This window comes from Lissotriton vulgaris, chromosome 7 (genome assembly GCF_964263255.1).
Source record: "Lissotriton vulgaris chromosome 7, aLisVul1.2, whole genome shotgun sequence".
NCBI lineage: Eukaryota > Metazoa > Chordata > Amphibia > Caudata > Salamandridae > Lissotriton > Lissotriton vulgaris.
Window position 1 is genome coordinate 1,160,552,596 of NC_141695.1, and position 20,468 is coordinate 1,160,573,063.

A 20,468-nucleotide genomic window follows, 5' to 3' on the forward strand; every position below is an offset into this window, starting at 1 on the left:
TCATTTGTTAGTTGAACCAGACTGGTTAGGCTGTCTTTGCCTTTCACAGGAAAGGGGGTGGGGGCGGAGGAGGACAACAAGGAAACGTTCTACTAAGAAAGAGATTAATCTTACCCCAGGCCCACAAGTCTACACCACTTTTGTGAAGGGGACCTGCAAAAAAAGGGACAGTCTGGATGTCACTTTCACCCAGATCAAGATGATCTGAAGTAGAATACACACATTATACCCCACTGTGAAACTAGTTTCATCACGTGTCACTGAACACATACGTATGAGAAACACTCCATCCACTGACTATGTACATGAGGAAGGAAAGGCCCTAACAATGGAATCTGGACCGGTCCTTACAGCAGACGGTCAGCAGGCAGCCTCCCAAGCAGGGGGGACAAATACATGTATTCCTGGCCTATAATCTGCACTCACCACCACCAGTGGCTGATATAAGAGGGCAGTAGCCACACTCGCTGTGGTTGGTGGTCACCTTTCAACAGAGATAAGGAGGAGTCTCTTCACTGGATTTGCAGATTGTCAAATCCACTGTGAACGAATTTAAAAAAGTCAGTAAAAAAAGCTGAACTTCTTTTCCAAGTCATACAGAGGACATATGCCCAAAGAGTCAGAGAAGGGGATACAATGGTCTTGATTGTAGGGGGAGGCAAAGCTAATAAATGGAGATTTTGTGGCCAGATATATTGGTATACCCATGGGACGTACTGGCTAAGACATGGTAAGTAAAGGAAAAAGAATTCCATAACAGACGGGAATGCTAAAATGCAGATCATAAGAAGATGGGTCATGTACATATTTGCAATTAAAGGTTAGGAGCCAAAAATCTCCAGCAGAGGTTAGTGGAGCAAACTACAATATCTCTGAAAAGAAAATCGTAGCTTTGGCAGGACAAATGCAACCCATAAAACCCCTGGTAAATCTAAGGATCAAGCTAGTGGGGCTTAGTCAAGGACATCTGTAACTGCTCCCAGCTACGCCCTAACCATGTGCCCCAGCTCCAGCCATTTTTTTTATGGGACGTAGGGAGGGGACAGACAGGACGTAAGGAGCTGCTCATTTGCTCCCGCCTTCCCACCCACCACACCAACAGAAGAAACGAACTAGAAGATGGAGTTTTTAGTGGGATGAACTAGAATTGACCCCAATTCCTCCCATTCCAAGCCCAACTTCTTGATTCAGTTTCAGACAGCTCCTTCCTCTCTCAATGCTTCTCTGTCCAACAAATACTGGGAGAGGAAACAACTGTGGGCCTGTACCCCTGCCAGGAGCCAGACACTCTGGGATTTCCATAGGCCAAAAAATGCAAACCGTACCAGAATAATTTTGGTGGCGAAGCCAGGGCCAAATAGTGGCGACATCCTCCATAGAATTGCCCCTCATCAAAAACATTCACTGGTGTCTAGTATGTGGCTCCCTTCTAAACCTATAGAAAACCCACGTCTTACAACCTCACACTTGGAAGATCTTGGTTAACACAGGGTCGGGTAAAGCCTTGCCATGGATAGCTTCCTGCGTGAAGAACACTGAAGGAAATTATGATGTTTTGGGTAAAAATGTGACAGTATGACATATGTCTTGTTCAGCGCATTGTCCTGAACAGCCAGTCAGGGTGAGGGTGGGTCAGCTGCCAGCGATAGAAATCTTCTGATACGTGGATGTTGGAAATATATATGTGTGGTATCCTTCTACACAACGCAAGAGTGATATATCTGCACCAAATGTCAGGTAGCCTAAACAGGCATTATCCCTTCAGCTGCATTCCAAATTTCAAAAATGCACTGTACCAACTTTTTCGCCTGGGGACACCTCAAGCCCATAGAAAACCCATACATGTCTGGCAACCCCACATTTAAAAGTCTCAGAGGAACCTACTCTGGGGAAAAGCCTTGGCAGAGATATGTTCCAGCGTGAGGAAGACTGGAGACAATTCCCTTATTTTTTAAGATAAATTGATAGAAATCTCACAACGGTCACATTCAGTGAGAACTCTTAGCCAGTGAATTGGCACAAAGGAAGATCTAGAATGCAGTAAAAGCAACCTTAGAATGTGTAGGCATTAAAATTTATACAGTTGTGCTAGGTTTTCAGAGAGCTCGAGGGTGAAACCTGCGACCAAATGACAGAGCATTACTGGCATTTTCCTTCCAGATCCTTTCCAAATTGTACTGCACCATGTTTATTGCCTGTGGGAACCCTGAACACACAGAACACCCCTAAATGTCTAGTACACCCTTGCCCAGGAGCTGAGAAGAATAAAAATGGGGGTCAAGCTTCGGCATGGGTATGTTCCTGTTATAAAGAGAGACTGTTGAGAATGTCCATGCTTTTGGATTAAATGCTAAAAATATGATGAAAAAAAAACCTCCCATTCAGGGAGTTCACTGGTTCTGGCAATCAGATGAAGAAAGTATTCCACCCAGCGATATTAACCTTATGATGTGTATATGTAAAAAATATACGGTTGTCTTATGTTTTCATACAGCCCAGGAGTGATACATGTGACGATGAGACAGGTAGCCTAAACCCTTATTTCGCTTGTAATATCTTTCATCATTCCATATTTAAAAAATTGGTACAATCACCCAGTTTGTTGCCTGTGGCCACTGTGAACCGACAGAAAATCCATACATATCTGGTACCCCACGTTCCGGAGACCTACGGCGTGGGTACAGTATTGGCTGACATGTGTTCTTGCATGAGGGTGACCGAAGGGATTTGCCATGTTTTAAAAAAAAATGCTAAAAACTGACAAAAATGTTCATTGTGATCTCCTATCTAGCTCATCTGCAGCGAAGGAGGTCTGGATACCAATAACAAAAATTTTAGGGTGTGTACATGTTAAAAATATATTGGTTTCCAGGAAGTGAGATTTGTATTTTACCCTTTCCATCTCTGCTAAACTACCGAGCCCCTCCATTAGGAGGACGTTCTGCTAGTCAATGTCCGACAGCCTCAACATCAATAAGCTTCAACTGATCACAAAAACAGTAGGATTAAGCAAACAGAGACCAAAACTCTATTCTTACTAGCCAACTGGCGGAGAAGTGTTATAAAGGGGCTGCACAGCGACATGTGGTGCTAAAAAAAACACCTCTGCAAATAAACACCTGCACTGATCCAATTGGTTTATGCAACATTGACATGGAGAGGAGAATACAGTGATTAGTTGTGCAAAGGTTCTCCAAGGTCAGTCATTCAATTTCCCGCTTACATTGGAGACAAAAGAAACTCTCTAGGCAAGTGCCTCCTGGGAGTCTCTGTAGTGAAATCAACCAAGCACTGCTCACAGTACTACACCGTAAAAGACACTTTGTTCAACAGTTACGTTTTCTCTGTGGCTTCATAGACCATGTTACAAAATCACTGTGCTATCTTGAAAGAATAGCTGAAATAAGGATCTATTAGGATGGTGAAAGAAAGCTGCAGTTCTCTAATCAGATGTTGGTGTGACCCTACTAAGATTACAAGGAAACAAACATTGCTTTGCCGTTGGTTGGGTCACCTTCCAAGAAAATCCAGAGGCACCCACTTTGAATTTCTCATTTCAACAGTGGTTCCTGAGTTTGGAGAGGGAAATGATATCCAAGAAAGCCTCTTTCCCCCTTCTCTTCAAAATTGTATTGCATGATCTGTTTTATCGTGTTTTATTAACTACCAATCTGACGTGCATTATACAGAAAAAGCCCGCATTGAATAACAGCTGAGCCTTCTTACAAGTCCAGGAGAACATTGCGATAATGGGCCAAGAAACAAAAGCCGCCAGCTCATTTGCAAGCAACGGTGCCAAGTGAAACTAAAAGAACTGGAGCAAATTCCAGCCTGGCATCAAAAACACCCATTGTTGGATACAAGGACTATTTTGCTGCCGATGGGTCGAATGAAATGTATCTGACGTGTACACACTACCCTGCTGAAAATACTGACTCTGCTAGAAATAAAAGAACTTTATGCTAGCACAAGTGGACTTGCCCATAGCAAATCAAGATGATCGTTCTTCCTAAGGGTGATTGGCTCTAGTGCAGTTTTAGTCACATATCAGATTTGCTTCACTACAGGACGTTGCTCACCCTACACAACATACAGTTAGTATAGCATGTTTTGACACTGTGCTGAAGCAACAGAGGCCAATCTGTGACTTATTAGGAGAGGAACAAATGAGAGGGCAGAAGTTACCTCTGGTTAACCAAGTGGCCTTTCTAGCTCAAAGTGAAAACTTAATTGTCTTTAGACAGACTTCCTTAAGGATTCTCAATGCCAATTTCAGATCTACAAAGACGATACAAATTAAGCATTGCAAATTATTTCTCCTACTTGCTGGTTCAATAAAGGCAGTTTGAGTCACGTAGGGGTCTAACTTGCAGCGAGCATTCAAGGCTGGTTCCTTTGCATACTTCTGACACAGCCTGCATGTGTGCACTGGGCTAGGAGTTAGTTTGGTAGGTACACCATAGAAAGTTTATGTTAGGAGCCCCTCATAAACCTTTGGCAATGGAGTAACTCTATTTTCTGTGGTTTTGTTAGAACCAAAGGGCATAACTTAATGTATACAATGCGCAAGAATGTAGTTTTAGGTTTTCAGAAAGAGCAAATAAATACATGCAATTTGGGCTATTAGTTATAGGTTTCTCCTTATGTGCAGAGAAACACTTGACCCCCCCCCCCCCCCGCCCCCCGGACATGCTTACTTCATCATCAAACACAACCTGCTCAAGGACATTATCTTGTTTCAATTTGAATGCTGAGGAGACTACATTAATCATTTCGTCAGAAGATTACATCAAGCTTGTAAAACAAATTAATTGTTTTGGCAAAGGTGTCTGTCAATGAAGTTTCAACAAGTCTCCGGTTGCAGGTCTTTATTCCCCTAAATATCTCCGGTTCTTCTCACCCCTGCCTTTCCTACCATCTTAACACCAAAACACCTATACCTTTAAAAAAGCTAATGTACTTCGTGTCCCACCTCAACCCGCATACTGTCTGCCATGATTAATCCTATTCATTCCATGCCTTGTTGTCTGGTTTTGTATCAGCATGGGCATATTGAATTAGCTTTTCGTGTCCTCATAGATTGAAAATATTTTGCCTCAGACTATAGAAAATATCTGTAGGAAGTATGGACTTTTGTTTTCCTTCTGACATTGTTTCCCCTTGACAGGATCAATGCCACAGCAATGGACAGTCACGCAGGCCAGGACCCAGACGAAGCTAGCACAATGAACGGGAGCTCTGGCCTCAGATGGTCAGCTCTCCATTCCAGATCCTCAGCTTGTAGCCTTTAGCCTAAGAAGGAGTTTCTGTGCAAATGAAGGGAATGCTCCGAAGTGGCTGCTAATGTGGCTAGGACTGGCCTGAATATACTCTCCTCATCTCCATGCCAAAAGATTAGTAGGTGACGTCTGAAATGGCTGAGAGGACTATACCCCCCTTCAGCACATGCCGTAGTAGCACTCACTCCTTCACCTGTCTTCCAAGATCACCATGTAGTACCATCTAGACCACTTCTAACGCACACTCAGCGGGAAGGTACCCACTTGCTGTACTCCGCAACACCCTTCTTCTGGGGCAAAAGCTGTCATCCATGTCTTTTTGGGTTTGCTGTAGGTGTTGCCAATGCAGCTGAAACAACATACGTCAGAAGCTTGGATTTTCCTAAGAGTACACAGATCACCACTTTGCAATGTTCTGAATTGCATTGACAATTTGTGAGAGATGATTACCACCTCCCTCATACCCATGTCTCTGCTTGCCCTGCATTTAGGGGCAAGCTAAGAATGGAATGTCATCCCGCTTCATGGAGTCCACTTTCAATGGGACAAAGGTAGTGTGAACTAGATCCAGGAGCTTAAACTATAACAGAAACCTAAAAGAGCTACAACTCCTGGTCTTCGATTCGCTTTTTCTCATTTAACAAGGCAGTCCTTCACATCCATGTTCATTTTGTGTCAAAAGGTTTCACCTAAAGACTCATAACAAAGCTCTTGTCTCAGTGCCAGAGGTGCATCATTCTGGGTAACCAGCATGTCCTTGCAAACATACCTGGGCTCTTTGGTATATTTTCCCTGCACAGGAGAACTTCATCACTTCTGTATTAGCTCATCCTATAGACATAATCTTTCTCAGAAAATGAGACCCGCTAAAAATAATCTTATGGCGAGATGAACTGTTAATCTTTTGATGCTCCACCTAAGTAAGGGAAAACAAGCATTTTGCTGCATTCAAGATGTTCTTGTTTACTATTACTTAGGGGGCTTTTTGAAAATATATTGTTAAAATGCTTGCAGTGGTAAGTAGTACTATTTTATGAGCTGTGCAATCTAAAAACTGGAAAATCAGGAAGCCTTTTAGAATCACAGCCTAAGTAACCAGGTCTCTTTAACCACGAATCCTAATCATGAATCCAAAACACGACTGTATAAGATGTATAGTCTACTGTAATGTACCACACTTCAATTTACTTGAAACCATGCGCATAAGCTAAGGAGCTTATTATGGCGAGCATTAACGCATGTCACAAAGTTCTCTTTGCTACTCAGACCGGCCTGGACTGACCATTTTCTACACTGGGCATTTCCCCAGTGGGCTGGAGCATTTGGATGCTCTATTTCTGTGCCAGAAATTTGGAATTAACTATTAGAAAGTGCTCTCTGCTCAGTTTAATAACAGTGAAGCAAGTGATCACATAGCCATCGCCAGCAACAACATGACTTTTAAAATTACAAGTATTGGTAAAACATTACATTGTTGAATGACCCAATGACTATGTGCTACTAAGTGAAGTTGCTGTAGTGTGTGCTTGTTGACTACCTACATACATGCTTGGCTTCTCTAGAGTAATGGTTAAAATGTTAGATGGCCTAGTGCTACTTTCAGACTTTCATGAATGTTGGGGAGTTAAGGGTTCTATGAATGGGTAAAACATCCAGCAGTAAACTGTTCTTATTTTATTTATTATTTATTTATTTTAAAACTTATATCGCGCAAACGAATCATCCCCAGAGGGATCTCTCGGCGCTTTTGGCAGCGAAATACAGACGGCTAATCCAGGAATTGCGACTTTAAAACAACCAGGTTTTAGCAGCTTCTTAAAAAGTTTCAGGCTAGGGCACACAAGCAGCTTGTTCGGCTAGCGATTCCAATGGAGAGGGGCTAAATAGGAAAATGCGAGTCCTCCCATTTTTGTTTTCTTGCATGGGCAGAGTAAATTTCGATTACTGGATCTTAAAACACGCACAGGGGTATAGGCTGTAATCTTTCTCCTTCGATATAGGGGCCAATCCCCTGTCATGCTCTGAGCCCCATTACCAGTAGCTTGAACAATGCTCTCTTCTTCACAGGTAACCAGTGCCGCTGTTGCAAAAGAGGGCGAGACGGAGTAAGCCATGGTTTGTTAAGAACTAATCGAGCAGCAGTATTTTGCACCACCTGTAGCCTTGCTGCAAGTTATTCTCTGATGCCTGTCAGGAGGGCATTGCCATAGTCAAGCCTGATGACTAATAGAGCTTGTACTAAGGTCTTTCTATCCCTCATAGGGAGCTATGGGAAGATTTTTTTTTTTAGAATTTGAATGATGACGAAGCAGATACTGCTTTTACATGCTCCTCCATCGAGATTTTATTATCGATCCATATGCCCAGGTTCCGTGCATGTGTCTTAGGATTTGGTGCCTCCCCTAGTTCTAATGGCCACCAATCTGCAGACCATATCTCTGTTGCTTTCCCAAATAGGAGAATCTCCGTTTTATTAGAGTTTAACTGCAGGAAGTTCTGGTTCATCCAGACAGCAATTTGCAGCATACAGGACTTGAACTTGGCTTTCGTCTGAGCTGGATTTGTCTTGATGGGGACTATTACCTGTGTATCATCCGCATACAAGATTGTCTCAAATCCACAGGCTGATGATGGAAGCCAAAGGAGCCACATAGATGTTGAATAGAGTAGGGCTTAAAATTGAGCCCTGTGGAACGCCCTTGTCTACTGCCAAGGTCTGAGAGACAAATGTGTTTAATTGTACACATTGAATTCTGTTGTTCAGAAAACTCTGTATCCAAGTCCAGGCAGCACCTCCGACACCAATCTCCCGCAGTCTGTACAGCATGACAACATGGGACAAGGTGTCGAAGGCTGCCGAAAGATCTAAAAGCACAAGCATAGTGGGTGCCCCTCTGTCCAGCGACATCCTGATGGTATCAGTGACCTCTACTAATGCTGCCTCCGTGTTGTGGGCCGGGCGAATTACTGATTGCGAGGGATCGAGTAGACTATGCTGTTCCAAATATAGCATCAGTTGCCTATTTACCAAAGTCTCCAAGACCTTTGAACTACTCGGGAGAAGGGAGATTGGCCTGTTATTTTGCGGCTCCATTGGATCTGCCAGCGCTTTTCTTAGCAGCGGCTTTACATGCGCTTTTTTCCAATTACTTGGGAAAGAGGCTGTATCCAAGGAGATATTACAGACCTTAGTTAGAGAGGGAGCTAGAACAGATGCTAATTCGGCCATTTTAAATGGCAACACCGGGTCTGTTGGAGCACCTGCTTTAGTTTGTGCCGGCAGAGTCTCCACTTGCTCTATTGTAAAAGTAGCGAAGGAGTCTAATCTAGGTAAAGTGGGATCTCTCGCTACAGGGAGTGGCACGCTAAATACCTTTCCTCCTTCTAAAGAGCAGTAAATCTCGTCTATTTTTTCCTTAAAATAGTTTGCTAGATTGTTACACAATATTTGAGTACGGGTGATGGATAGTGTGTTTACTATGGGATTCGTGACCTCCTTAAGTATTTGAAAGAGCTCCTTGAAGGAGTTGTTCGCCTCACGTATTTGCACCCCTAAATGATCTTTACTTGCCGTATTGCAATTTTTTAAATAGCATTTATGCGCCGCTGAGAAAGCCTTTTTATCCTCCCGCCGTTTCGTTTTTCTCCATTTCCTTTCTTTCCCTCTGCAGTGGGCTTTATCCTTTTTAAGAGACTCTGAGTACCAAGGGGCTGAGTTCTCTCTATCCCTCATACGGATTGCTCTAAAAGGAGCATTAATGTTTAACATGTCTACAATAGAGGTCTCCCATTGATCTAAGGCCATGTCACTAGTCTCAACTTTCTCACAAGAAGGGGGCCTGAAAGCTTGACTAAACGAGTCCCGGGTGACTTTCCCCCATGCTCTCCGTTGAATCACTCTACCATGGGGCTTATTGCCACTGCCTGTTGCCATCCAAGTGAAGGTAAGGGCACAGTGGTCAGTCCAAGTCAGTGGCCAGGGGGGATCGGTTAATAGGCCATAGTTGGCAAAGATATAAGGGTGTGGCTTAAAAACATGTAAACAAAGTCTGTGCTTAATAGTATAGTGTGCCGCCCGGCCTGTTTTGCTGTTTGTCATTACATCCAGATATATGATAAAAGTAACATATCTACAACAAGTCAAGACTATTGACTTTGTCAATAGTCGTTAGTTACATAAGATAAATAAGCAGCAACTATGGGTTGCATATAATATTGGAAAAGCTTCGACTTAAAGCCCTGGTGACACCAAGAAAATGACCAAAACAATGTTGCTGCTCCTTAGTTTCAAAAAGAGAAGGGAAATCTAGAGAGAAAATGACTCTCTGTAAAGGATTCCCCTTCCCCTACAACGCTCATGCCGTAACTTCTCCACTAGTGAGAAGTGAGCAGTGTGAGCACGCACACATCAATGCTCAGCTATTGCCATTGTAAATGACAATGCCATTTATATGTTTTCAAAACCAACACATAAATAAAAAAAATTGTCATTTACAATGCCAATAGCTCTAACTTTTGCAAAGGCGAGACAGTTGCATTGTAAATGTGTGGGGGGCTCTCTGTGTGTGTGGGGGGCTCGCTGTGTGTGTTTGTGGGGGGCTCTCGGTTTGTGTGTGTGTGTGTGGGGCTCTCTGTGTGTGTGGGGGGGGGCTCTGTGTGTGTGTGTGTGGGGGGGGGGGCTGTGTGTGTGTGTGTGGGGGGGCTGTGTGTGTGTGTGTGTTGGGGCTCTGTGTGTGTGTGTGTGGGGGGGGTGGCTCTGTGTGTGTGGGGCGCTCTGTGTGTGTGGGGTGCTCTCTCTCTGTGTGTGTGTGGCTCTCTCTCTCTCTGTGTGGCTTTCTGTGTGTGTGACTCTGTGTCCGCGAATACTCTCTACTACTCTCTAATGCTCACCTATTGCCATTGTAAATGACAATACCATTTATTTATGTTTTTTTTTAAAAAAATGAAAAAAAATGTCATGAGCAATGCCAATAGCTCTACCTTTAATAATGCTGAGACCACTGCATTGTAAATGCTTGTCCTTTTTAAGAGTCTCGGAGTACCATGGGGCTGAGTTCTCTCTATCCCTCGTACGTATTGCTCTAAAAGGAGCAATAATGTTTAATGGGTCTACAATAGAGGTCTCCCATTGATCTAAGGCCATGTCACTAGTCTCAACTTTCTCACAGGAAAGGGGGCCTGAAAGCTTGACTAAACGAGTCCCGGGTGACTTTCCTCCATGCTCTCCGTGGAATCATTCTACCATGGGGCTTATTGCCACTGCCTGTTGCCATCCAAGTGAAGGTAAGGGCACAGTGGTCAGTCCAAGTCAGTGGCCAGGGGGGGATCTGTTAATAGATTTCTAGAAAAGGCGGAGGTTCCCCACCTTAAGAGGTCGTGTGCACTCTTCAACCCAGATCTGAGAAGGTCATTCCCAAGTTTCTCATTTATTCATTTCAAAACATTTATGAAAGAATTCATCCAATTCGTCAAATATTCTTCTTCTCTTAATGTCGTTTATTTATTCATGCATAATATAAACTTCATGATTAAATCAAATTTCACTTCACAGAAACCCGATGCATTTCTGGTCAGAGACCCTTCCTCAAGGTCTGTATAAGGAAAAAACAAGGAATTTTGTGAGCCACCCTTAAGTATTTTTTTCAAAGTGTACTACGAATAACAAACATTCACGAAATAGTTCAAAAATGTACAATGAATCAATCGACATACCAAGTCAATGTTAGATGAACAAAATGGCCAAAATAATCTCGACATTGTGAAAGCGACCTCGGGTTCTGTGAATAAAACAATGCAAGGCTAAGTGTCTTAAAGTTAAAAAAATCTAAAGATTCATAATCTGTCTTAAAACTACTCTTCCTAGGTTACTCACTAAGCTTGTAAACCTAATTTTCATGTGCTAGATGGAAAATTAACGTTATCTACATTTTCAGCATTTCGATCGTACTCACGGAAGTGAAAGTCCGCGCGAACCACGTGGTGCATCCAATCCTCAACACGCTAGCAGTTTACTGAGTGCAGTGGTTATAAAACACTCTGTTGATTGGATCATGTAGTGGTCACGTGATCGCGACTTGTATATTTTATCGAAATTAAATCTGGAAATGATTATTTGATAAGTGTGGACTAGTACTTTAAAATGACATGATGAGCAATGTGGAATATCTCGGTAAACTGTGTTAAATGACATTTTAAACGCCTAATATGTAAAGTCCGAAAAAAATGAACACATACAAATCTTAAGTGTATATGAATGCTTAAATAATATTAAATAAATTCTAATGTGTTAACTCTAAGGAAAATCTACTTTCACGTTATCTTTCTTAAAACACAATGATGATCTCTAAATGTCGGCCATCTTGGATAGGGATACAGTATGCAGAAACAACAGTCTTAGTTCGAAATTAAAGAAAACAAGATAATTCGATCCTGTCATTTAATCCTTGTGGTTGTAGGCTACACATCTTACGAATCCAAAAGTATTCTGCTCTTAATCTTTTTTTATGAATATCAGTGTCTTGCTTAATTTCCGTCAACACTGTATCCAGAACTTTGATATGTACAGGGTCCCGCGAGGCAATAACCAAGCCTCCCCCCTCTTATTTATCCTATCTAGTCGTGATATAGAGTATTCTATCGGCAAAGCAAGCGATACCAATGGGGTAGTGTGGCATTGCAGCCAGGATTCTGATATAAGGCATAAGTCAGGCTTCTGATCCTCTAATAAATCCCATACTTCATCAAAAGTGTTTAGGGGTGATCGAGCATTAATGTAGAGGGCTTGAATGCGCTCCTGTCCTACTCCCCCCAGGTGAACGGACTCCGGGTTTGCAGATTTTTACCCTTTCCCCCTATATCACCTGCGATCTGGGGAGGGTCTAATTGCTTGGGCTGAGTCCTAACCCATTCACAATGTCCGCATCTTTCCGCTACTGCTCCCAGAGAGAGCTCTATCTTATGACACTTGCTTATAGGGGTGTCCCGTAACAGTAGCAGCTTTTCTTTGGAGTACTTTAGCCCCTTCATCGTATCAGCTACAGGGGGCAGCGTGACCCAGCAGCCGGGAGCGGACGGGCGCAGACAGGCTTGCCTTAGGCGCGCCAATGGCGTGCCCGCTGCGCGCGTCCGTGCAAACCTGCCTTTTGTGCTAACCCCTAAGATGGCCGCCACAGTCCGGATTCCCTTTGCCTCATCTGCAGCCTCTCTCCAATCAAACGGCTGCCTAAAGCAGACCGCGTTGGACCGGAGAGTTGCCCTGCGTCTTTCTTGGTGCAAAGTGTGGCGAAAGGTGAGGGTTTAATGTGCAACACTGGTGGGAGCTTTCAAAACAAATCAAACTCACACAATGTGATTTTTGAGACCAACCGTAAGGTGCGCTCCTGCCCCTCTAAAAAATTCTAAATATTAAAAGTTTGCAGTTCTGAACCTCCCGTCGCAGCATGTACCTTACCGGCTGCGCGTCCGTGCAAGCCTGCCTTTTATGCCCCCCAGGTTAGCCACTAGATCGCTAACCTGTAAGAAATCTGGATGATAGGTAGGTGTAGGCGGTGCTCGGCTCAGTAGGACTGTGCCTTGTCCGGCCCCCCAACGTTGCAAAGGCAACGTTTCATAAGAAAATCCCCAGATTTCACAAGCTACTACTTCACAGCCAGAAAAACAGCAAGCCATTCTGTTGTAAGTTGGAAGAAACAATCGTTACCATACACATAAGTCAACCCCTTGTTCTGCAACACCTTACCTGAATAGGAAGCGCAGATTTTATCCGTTCTCGACTTTTGGTGGATGGATGCTCCTCTAATTGGACAATATGTTCTGCTAATGGCGAATGGCCTGTGTTGCTTGAGTCCGATTCCCTTGCCAAAGGCTGAGCTTTTGGTGGTGTTACTTCAGGCGCGAGCCTCTCAGTTCTGTATTCTGGCACATCATAAGAGGCTGCATGAAGACAGGAGGACTCTGAGCTTCTTCCTGGTGCAGAAGGTTGGAGGGAACCCTCGGGGTGCAGGATAGTTTGGTTGCTGCTTGGGTAGGAACTCCATTCAGAATGTCTTCTCCCCGGTGAAAGCCTCTGCGTGGGTTTGTGCAGTGGAATTTGCTGAATGCTAGTGGATTTCTGGGCGGTCTTCCGTTCAATATACTGAATAAGGGCTGTGTGTTGGATTTGTTTCAGTTCTGTTTTTGAAAGACTTGAGGCAGAACAAGCTCGCTCCCGGTTTTCAGAGGCTAGTTTCCTGGAGGTTGTCAAGCCTGCCTCCGTTCTCTCACAGGAAACCATTCCTGTACTGTCACCCTTTCTCAAGGGCCTGGGATCCTGCAAAACCCCCAGCTGGTCAAGCTTTTCTGGTTCCGAATGATAAAGCTTTTTTTCCTCTTTGGTTTGCCTTTTTCTTCCTCCAATCCGAGAAATAAGGGGCTTCTTTGTTTCTTCATTCTTGCTTGCATCGCTGCTTCCCAGTGCCCCACTCAGAGGAGTGAATCCAGCATCATCACTAGCATTGGTAAGTGAAAGGGACTTGAAATGCTCAATGCCTGGCCTCTTGGGAGTAGTGACCTTTAACCTGATGGGCAGACTCATCTGCAGGTCCCTCCTCTTGAAGGACGTCTCACGCAAAACTTTCTTTTGAGCGGTTTTAAGTTTTTCCCTGTAGTCGTTCATGAAACTATCATCCAGAGAAGTAGGCGGGCTCAGTGGCATCTTCTCATTCCCATGGCGATAGGCAGTATTGCCCCCTATTACCTCATTCTGGTGGTCCTTCAGATTGTGGGAGGGTTTACTTTCCCTTTTTATGTCTGTACCTTCTGTGGTGGAAACGGGGGTGCTTTGTGAAATTGTCTTTGGTGCTTTTTCCAAGACTTCATGTTGTGGTGTTTGTTTTTGTAAGCTTAAAATTGCTGCCATCTGAGCATGCCTCCCACTGGCAAGATGGTAAAGCATTGGAGTTTTCTCTTTGGTGATCTTTTCACTGGTTAAATCACACAAGGGATGTGTTTTTAACGGCTGAGCATCCAGTTGTGCTTTGTGGATAGTGGATTCTGACGTTACCTCTCCATCTGTTTTTAGGTGTAGGTTGCTGCCACTTTCATCATTTTGATTCGCAGATTTAAATGCACTTGATGTCAGCAAAGAGGGCTCGGACTTGGGCCCACAGTAGAATATCTGGTTGGACTTATTGAATAGCCGCTTACCACAGATCTCAGGTTCTTCATGTAGAAACGTACCAGCTTCCGGGGCACCGACACTGGGGAAGTGAGGTGGGTGGTAGGATTTTGATGCTGCATTTTGAGGTATTTCCCACCTATCCTTGCTTGTTCCTTCTGTGGAAGTGTAGTAGGGACCATCACCACCTGTCCCTTTGCTCTGAAGGTGACCGTCATTAGCCAAACCACATACTCGATCCGACATCGACTCTCTTTGAGGCAGGCGGTTAGCGTATTTCAAGCTTGCTGTGCTTTGAGGCACATTCTCATCCTGTTCAAAATGATTTTCCAGCAATGCATCAGGGCGATTCATTGGGAATGCAGAAGTGTGCACTTTAGAGTCTGACGCTGAGCCTGGCTGGTCTACACCTCTGAAGGTTTGTTTGTGGACGTTGGAAAGATAAAAATACTGTTTGCTCTCAGGCAAATCATTGACTTTGTGATTGGAATGCGCTGGGTGAGAGGCTTTAGAGTTCAAAGGACCAGGAGCGTAATAATTCTGAACGGCGTTTTGAGTATAGAGCGGCCTGTCTGTTTTGGACACGCCACTGGATGGAAGAGATTCTTGAAGAATTACAGATGCTTGCTTTGTGCAAGCAGACCTCTTGTCCTTGGTCTCTGAATCATCTAAGTCTCTCTCTTCAGCTCTGTCTTGCAGGCTCTGGTTCTTTTGTTGAGGATTCCAGCTGTCCTGAAAACACCTTCCTTTGGTGTTGCACGTAGAAACATAGCTATAGGTAATGTTACCACGAATGGCCTTTGGCTCTCTGTGGTTGAGAAGAGCACCACTGTCCTTTGGCTTATCAAAAGTCCTCCGTGTTTTGTAGCTATCAAGCCTTGCAGGTGGGTTTGGTGGATTAGGCAGCGGAGGCAGGGGTGGAGGTCGAGGCGAGGGGCACTTCTCTAAGGAATCAAGCAAAGGAGAGCTCTCACACTGTCCACCAACATTGACCTTACTAATATTGTCAGAGCTATTCAATCTATTGATATCTACAGGTTTCAGTGGATACAGGTCATTCAGCTCAGAGTTCATGATGTTGGGGCTATAAATAGCTCGGACATATTCCGAATCCATATAGGATAGTTGCGCTGGTGGCAGGCAGTAGTGAGCGTTATACAGTGGGGAACTATGGTAGTCTGGAAGAGTGGAACCTCCGGAGAACGAGCTGTAAGCAGAGTCCGCCTTACCCGGAAACTGAAGTAGGTGGTCTAAGCTGCTGATAGATTTCGCAGGGGAAAGCCTACTGGTGTAATTGGAGCCCATGGGATGCAACAGCTTTGCAATTCCACCTGTTTCATGCAGGTTCCATCTTTCTAACTCCTTTTCAATGGAAGCCATGGGCATGAGAGTAAGGGCAGAGTTTAAAGTTTCGGTCTCAAGATCCTTCGGCGAGGTGCGCTCTGTAAATCCTCGTTACGCATTGGAGATTATACGCAGGAGAGCCTGCAAGAAAGAGATTAAACTGGTTACTATTAGGCAAGGAATGCAGGCTTCAAATCAGTTTTTCAGAAATAAGCATCTAATGTACATCATCGAAAACATTTCCAACTAAATTACTAAATTTCAACCTAATTCTAGGCTCAACCCTTCATCCTAAAATTCAAACTAACCACTAAACTTTAATCCCTTTTCTGTGATTTACATTTAATTTCCTATATGTGAATTTCAGTGGATTACATTTTATGTGTTTTAAAATAATCAGCAGGCAGCCACTCCATTAGAGCGGAGGAGCGCTGCCCCTCCCCACCCCCCCCCCCCCACCACCAGCAAACAAAATGGGTCCTAAACCCGTTTTATTATCGTTTTATTTTAATCTCCTGGACCCGCCCCCAGGACTCTGACGAGTCTTAGAGCGGGTCCAGGGGATGACACTGCTGGTAGGGGACTGGTGGGTACTCCCTTCAAAGCACATGAGGCGTTTGGCCAGCCATCTCAGGCTGACCAAACCCATCATGCGCAGTGATGCGCTCTCCAGCCTCAGCTACGTTCCTGGGGCTGGAGAGAGTCTGCCTGGGAGTGCAAGTTGACAACGCTCAGGCCAATCCTAAAGCTGTTATCATGCGAGGGCAGTTTCTTTCCCACCTGGCAGGTAGATTCTAACAACTTTTCACAGTGATCCAATGTGCAGGTATCACAGTGAGCAGCAATATATATTCCTCCTTCCCTACCAGCACTGTGTCCACGCCGCCTCATAACAACAACGGAGGGCCAGACCCAGAGCTTGCCTCCCTCTCCACACTCGACCACTTCACTTGTATGGACCTAGAAGAAGTTAAATCCATAGCTCGGAAAGTGAAATCCGGCTCACCAACAGACCCGGCCCCCCCAGAGACAATGTTACTCGCATCCCAGACGGTTCTACCCATCATCATGAATCTAGTGAATGCGTCCATTGACTCTGCCACGGTTCCTCCGGCCTGGAAAAAGGCAATGGTTCGAGCACTAATAAAAAAGCCTCATCTGGATCCCTCGGACTTTGCCAATTACCGCCCGATTTCACTACTCCCCTGGGTAAGTAAAATTGCAGAGAAATATATCAATCTCCAATTGGTCAACTACCTGGAAAGCAATCTGCTGTTAGACCCTACACAGACAGGATTCAGGCCCAAGCATGGAACAGAGTCCGCCCTCCTTATGGTCGTTGAGGAGTCCAGAAGAATCATCGATCAAGGAGGATCAGTGGCAGTGGTCCTCCTTGATCTCAGTGCGGCGTTTGACACGGTCAGTCATAACACCTTACTGAACCGTATAGCAAACGTCGGCATTGTGGACAAGGCCTGGCTCTGGATAAAATCCTTCCTGAGTGACAGGTCGTTCCAGATATTTGACGGACAAGCCGTCTCTTCCAGCATACCGATGAAGTGTGGAGTCCCCCAGGGCTCCTCTTTAAGCCCTGCGCTTTTTAATATCTATATGAGGCCACTGGCTGATGTAGTTCGTCCGTATGGAGTTAAGATCATTTCCTATGCGGACGACACACAGCTGGTGGTCTCCTTAGCGCAGGAAGCCCAACACTCTCCATCGGGGGGTCTAACCAAATGTCTGGAGGAGGTGAAGTCCTGGATGACGCTGTCCTCACTGAAGCTGAATGGGGACAAAACGGAGCTCATGCTGCTAGGCCCGGCCGACCCGACCTTCTTCAAGTCATTATGGCCCACCTGTCTAGGCCCCCCCCCGGCCCCGAAAGATAACATCAAAAGCCTAGGGGTATGGCTGGACAAGAACCTCACTTTTAACACCCAGGCCACAAAGCTTTCCGCCACCTGCTTTGGACTCCTTCGGACATTGAAGAAGGTCCTACCCCTGCTCCCTATGGAGGCTAAACAAACAGCTATTCAGGGTATAATACAATCACGCCTGGACTCAAATAACGTCCTTTACTTGGGAGCCCCAGAGTACACATTGAATAGGTTGCAACTGGTGCAGAACTGTGCGGCTCGCACCCTACTGCAAATTCCACGAAGAATTTCAGTCAGAGAGGCACTGACCAGCCTTCACTGGCTGCCAGTACGGAAAAGAGTCACCTTTAAGGCAATGTGTATTGCCCATCAGGCCTTCTGGGACTCGGGCCCAAAACTCTTGCGTAGCCTAGTCAGCCAATACCATCCAGGCCGTGAACTACGTTCTAGCCAGGCCTTTATGGCAAAAGTTCCCAGAATCAAGAGGTCTAGAGCAGGTGGAAGAATGTTCACCTTCAACGCCTCAAAAACCTGGAACACCCTACCCCCTCACCTGAGATCTAACCCTAACCTTGCCTCCTTCCGTAAGCAACTTAAAACTCATCTATTCAAATCCCCGTAATCAATTCAGCCCCCCTTCTTCTTCCAGTTTCTGTCAGCCTCATTACACCCCCTCTTCTGGTTCCCTAGCGCTTGGACGCCCCAGGGCAGCAATCGCGCTGTATAAGTGTATTTTCATTCATTCATTTCATTTCATGTGGGTAGTGGACAGCACACCTCGGACACCAGGTGGGACTCCTATAAAGGCATGCAACAGACAGCAAAGGAAACTGCTTGATACACTCTGTCCCATTACTTTCAACTAAATGCATCTGGTGACCTGACAGTGCACTTGGACGGTACTTCATCATATTCCCTAGTATGGCACTCCCTTCAGCAAAAGTGCATTCTAATTTTACTGTCACAATTAGAACATGTATAACTGAGCACAGAGTCGAGATTTAGTATTTTAAAGACAAACTGAACATTCTGGAAATAAAAGGATAAATGTGGAATTGCAGCCCAAATAAATACATTTGCTAAGATTGTATAAATACTAACTTGAAATATATATTTTAGTTTTTATTTATGTGTCCCTTTCTATAAGGTACCTAGCAGAAAAAAGGAGGAACAGAGATTTGCAAGGTGAAAATTATGACAAGTTCTGGAGTCAAGAATCAACAGACTGAGCACAAGGGATGATTCTTTTGAGATCATCATATATGTAATTCTTGAGGTTTGAAAGCAGTTGGAATAGACTCAAGCATTGAAAGTAGATGGAGCTGTCCACAAAACAATCAAACATCCATCAGCTCGAAATCAGTACCTTTGTTACATCATATAGATGAATAAAAAGTGAATTAAGTGGATGTTTTTTCACCGTGGGGTTCTGAGCAGGGTTTCCTGAAAGGTGCGTACCTGCGCATGCGCACCTGACCTCTCCCCAGTGCTCAGACACTACTTCTTAGGGCTCACCTCCCTTCTACTCCACTGCCTAGATCAGGTGAGAGTATGAAACCATTCCTCAAAGCTGAATTTAACACAAGCAGCGCAATAAAATGGTCATGCCTCCCATCAGAGCAACACACACATTGGCAGCCGTGCAGAGGAGCAGATTACCAAAGAGCGCATCAGGACATTGCAGAAGAGGGCACCAGGTCATTGCATCAGGTAAGTGTTCTTGCAGCCAGGCCTCCGAGTTTCAGAAGGGTCACGGAGTTCAGAGCAGACGGCTCCTACATATGCCGCTTGCTCTGTTTTACAGACTTCTGACCACTGCTAATCGCCTCTTATTTTTCATGGGGATGCTCGCAGGCTGGGTAGTTTTGATGGGGGGAGGCTTTTAAGTTTTTTAACAAAAGTGTCATCTTTTTAGGTCTCCCCTGACCCAGCGCATGCGCTGGTCTGGCGAGACTTTTAGTAAGGGCTTCAAAAAATGCTGCCATGGCCGGCCTACAGCTTGCTTGCATGTGCGCGGGCGCGCGCTTACGAGCAGAGGCGCCATATGGCTTTCCTCATCATGCTCATTAAGCGCATCGCTCGCCGCGCTTGATCGCGATCACTTTCACTTTCGCGGCCATGCGGCCGCTTTGCTGTTTTCAATGAGCCAGTATTTTCACGGCCGCGCGACCATTGCTTGTTTTCCCTTTAAAGCACTGCCTTTAACTCAAAAAACGCAAGCAGGCCTCTTTGTTTACTGACAACAAAACAAAATATCTCTAGATGTCACACTTATGTAAGTATTTGAAAAAACAAAATGATTGTATTTAATCTTTTGATTTGTCTGTTTAAAGGAAGCTATAGTGTTATTTTAAATGCTAGTTACCAATTTCAATAACTAATTTTCTTGGCATACTTCTTCTGAATTACTGGCAATTATAATGAAACTATACTTAAACCTCTGTTTTCGCATTTAATTTACTTCATAAAACGAAAAGCTTTAAGATGGCTGCTCGAGTATCGTCCCTTCCACTTTGGGTTTATTGGTTGTAGAGGTCTCCGTTTTCCCAGCATGCATCGGTGCATATGGCGGCTCCCATATGAGTGCGGCGTGTATTTTGATATTTGTTAGTCCTGGTTTTATACCGGTTTACATATAGTTTTAACGCATCATTGTACTGGATCCCCAGCTACGACGAATCGACCCACATAGCACCAACATGAAGAGCAAATCTTCCCACCACAAGAGCGAGAGTACATTTAAGGTAGGAGAGGGCTAGATCCGAGTAAAACGTAGAGAGTAAGAGTTATTCCTCATGCGTGGAGAAACCAACA

General features: G+C 44.6%; 1 protein-coding gene across 2 annotated transcripts in view; it reads right to left on the bottom strand.

Moving 5' to 3' along the window:
* LOC147703086 (protein Shroom1-like) overlaps positions 1–20,468 on the bottom strand; it is a 219,451-nt gene that overhangs the window by 64,166 nt on the left and 134,817 nt on the right. For both annotated transcript variants that reach the window (XM_086931624.1, XM_086931623.1), the window contains exon 2: positions 13,018–15,918. In XM_086931624.1, coding sequence (XP_086787750.1) covers positions 13,018–15,819 — 2,802 coding nt within the window. In that variant the 5' untranslated portion in view covers positions 15,820–15,918. The remainder of the gene's footprint in view (positions 1–13,017; positions 15,919–20,468) is intronic.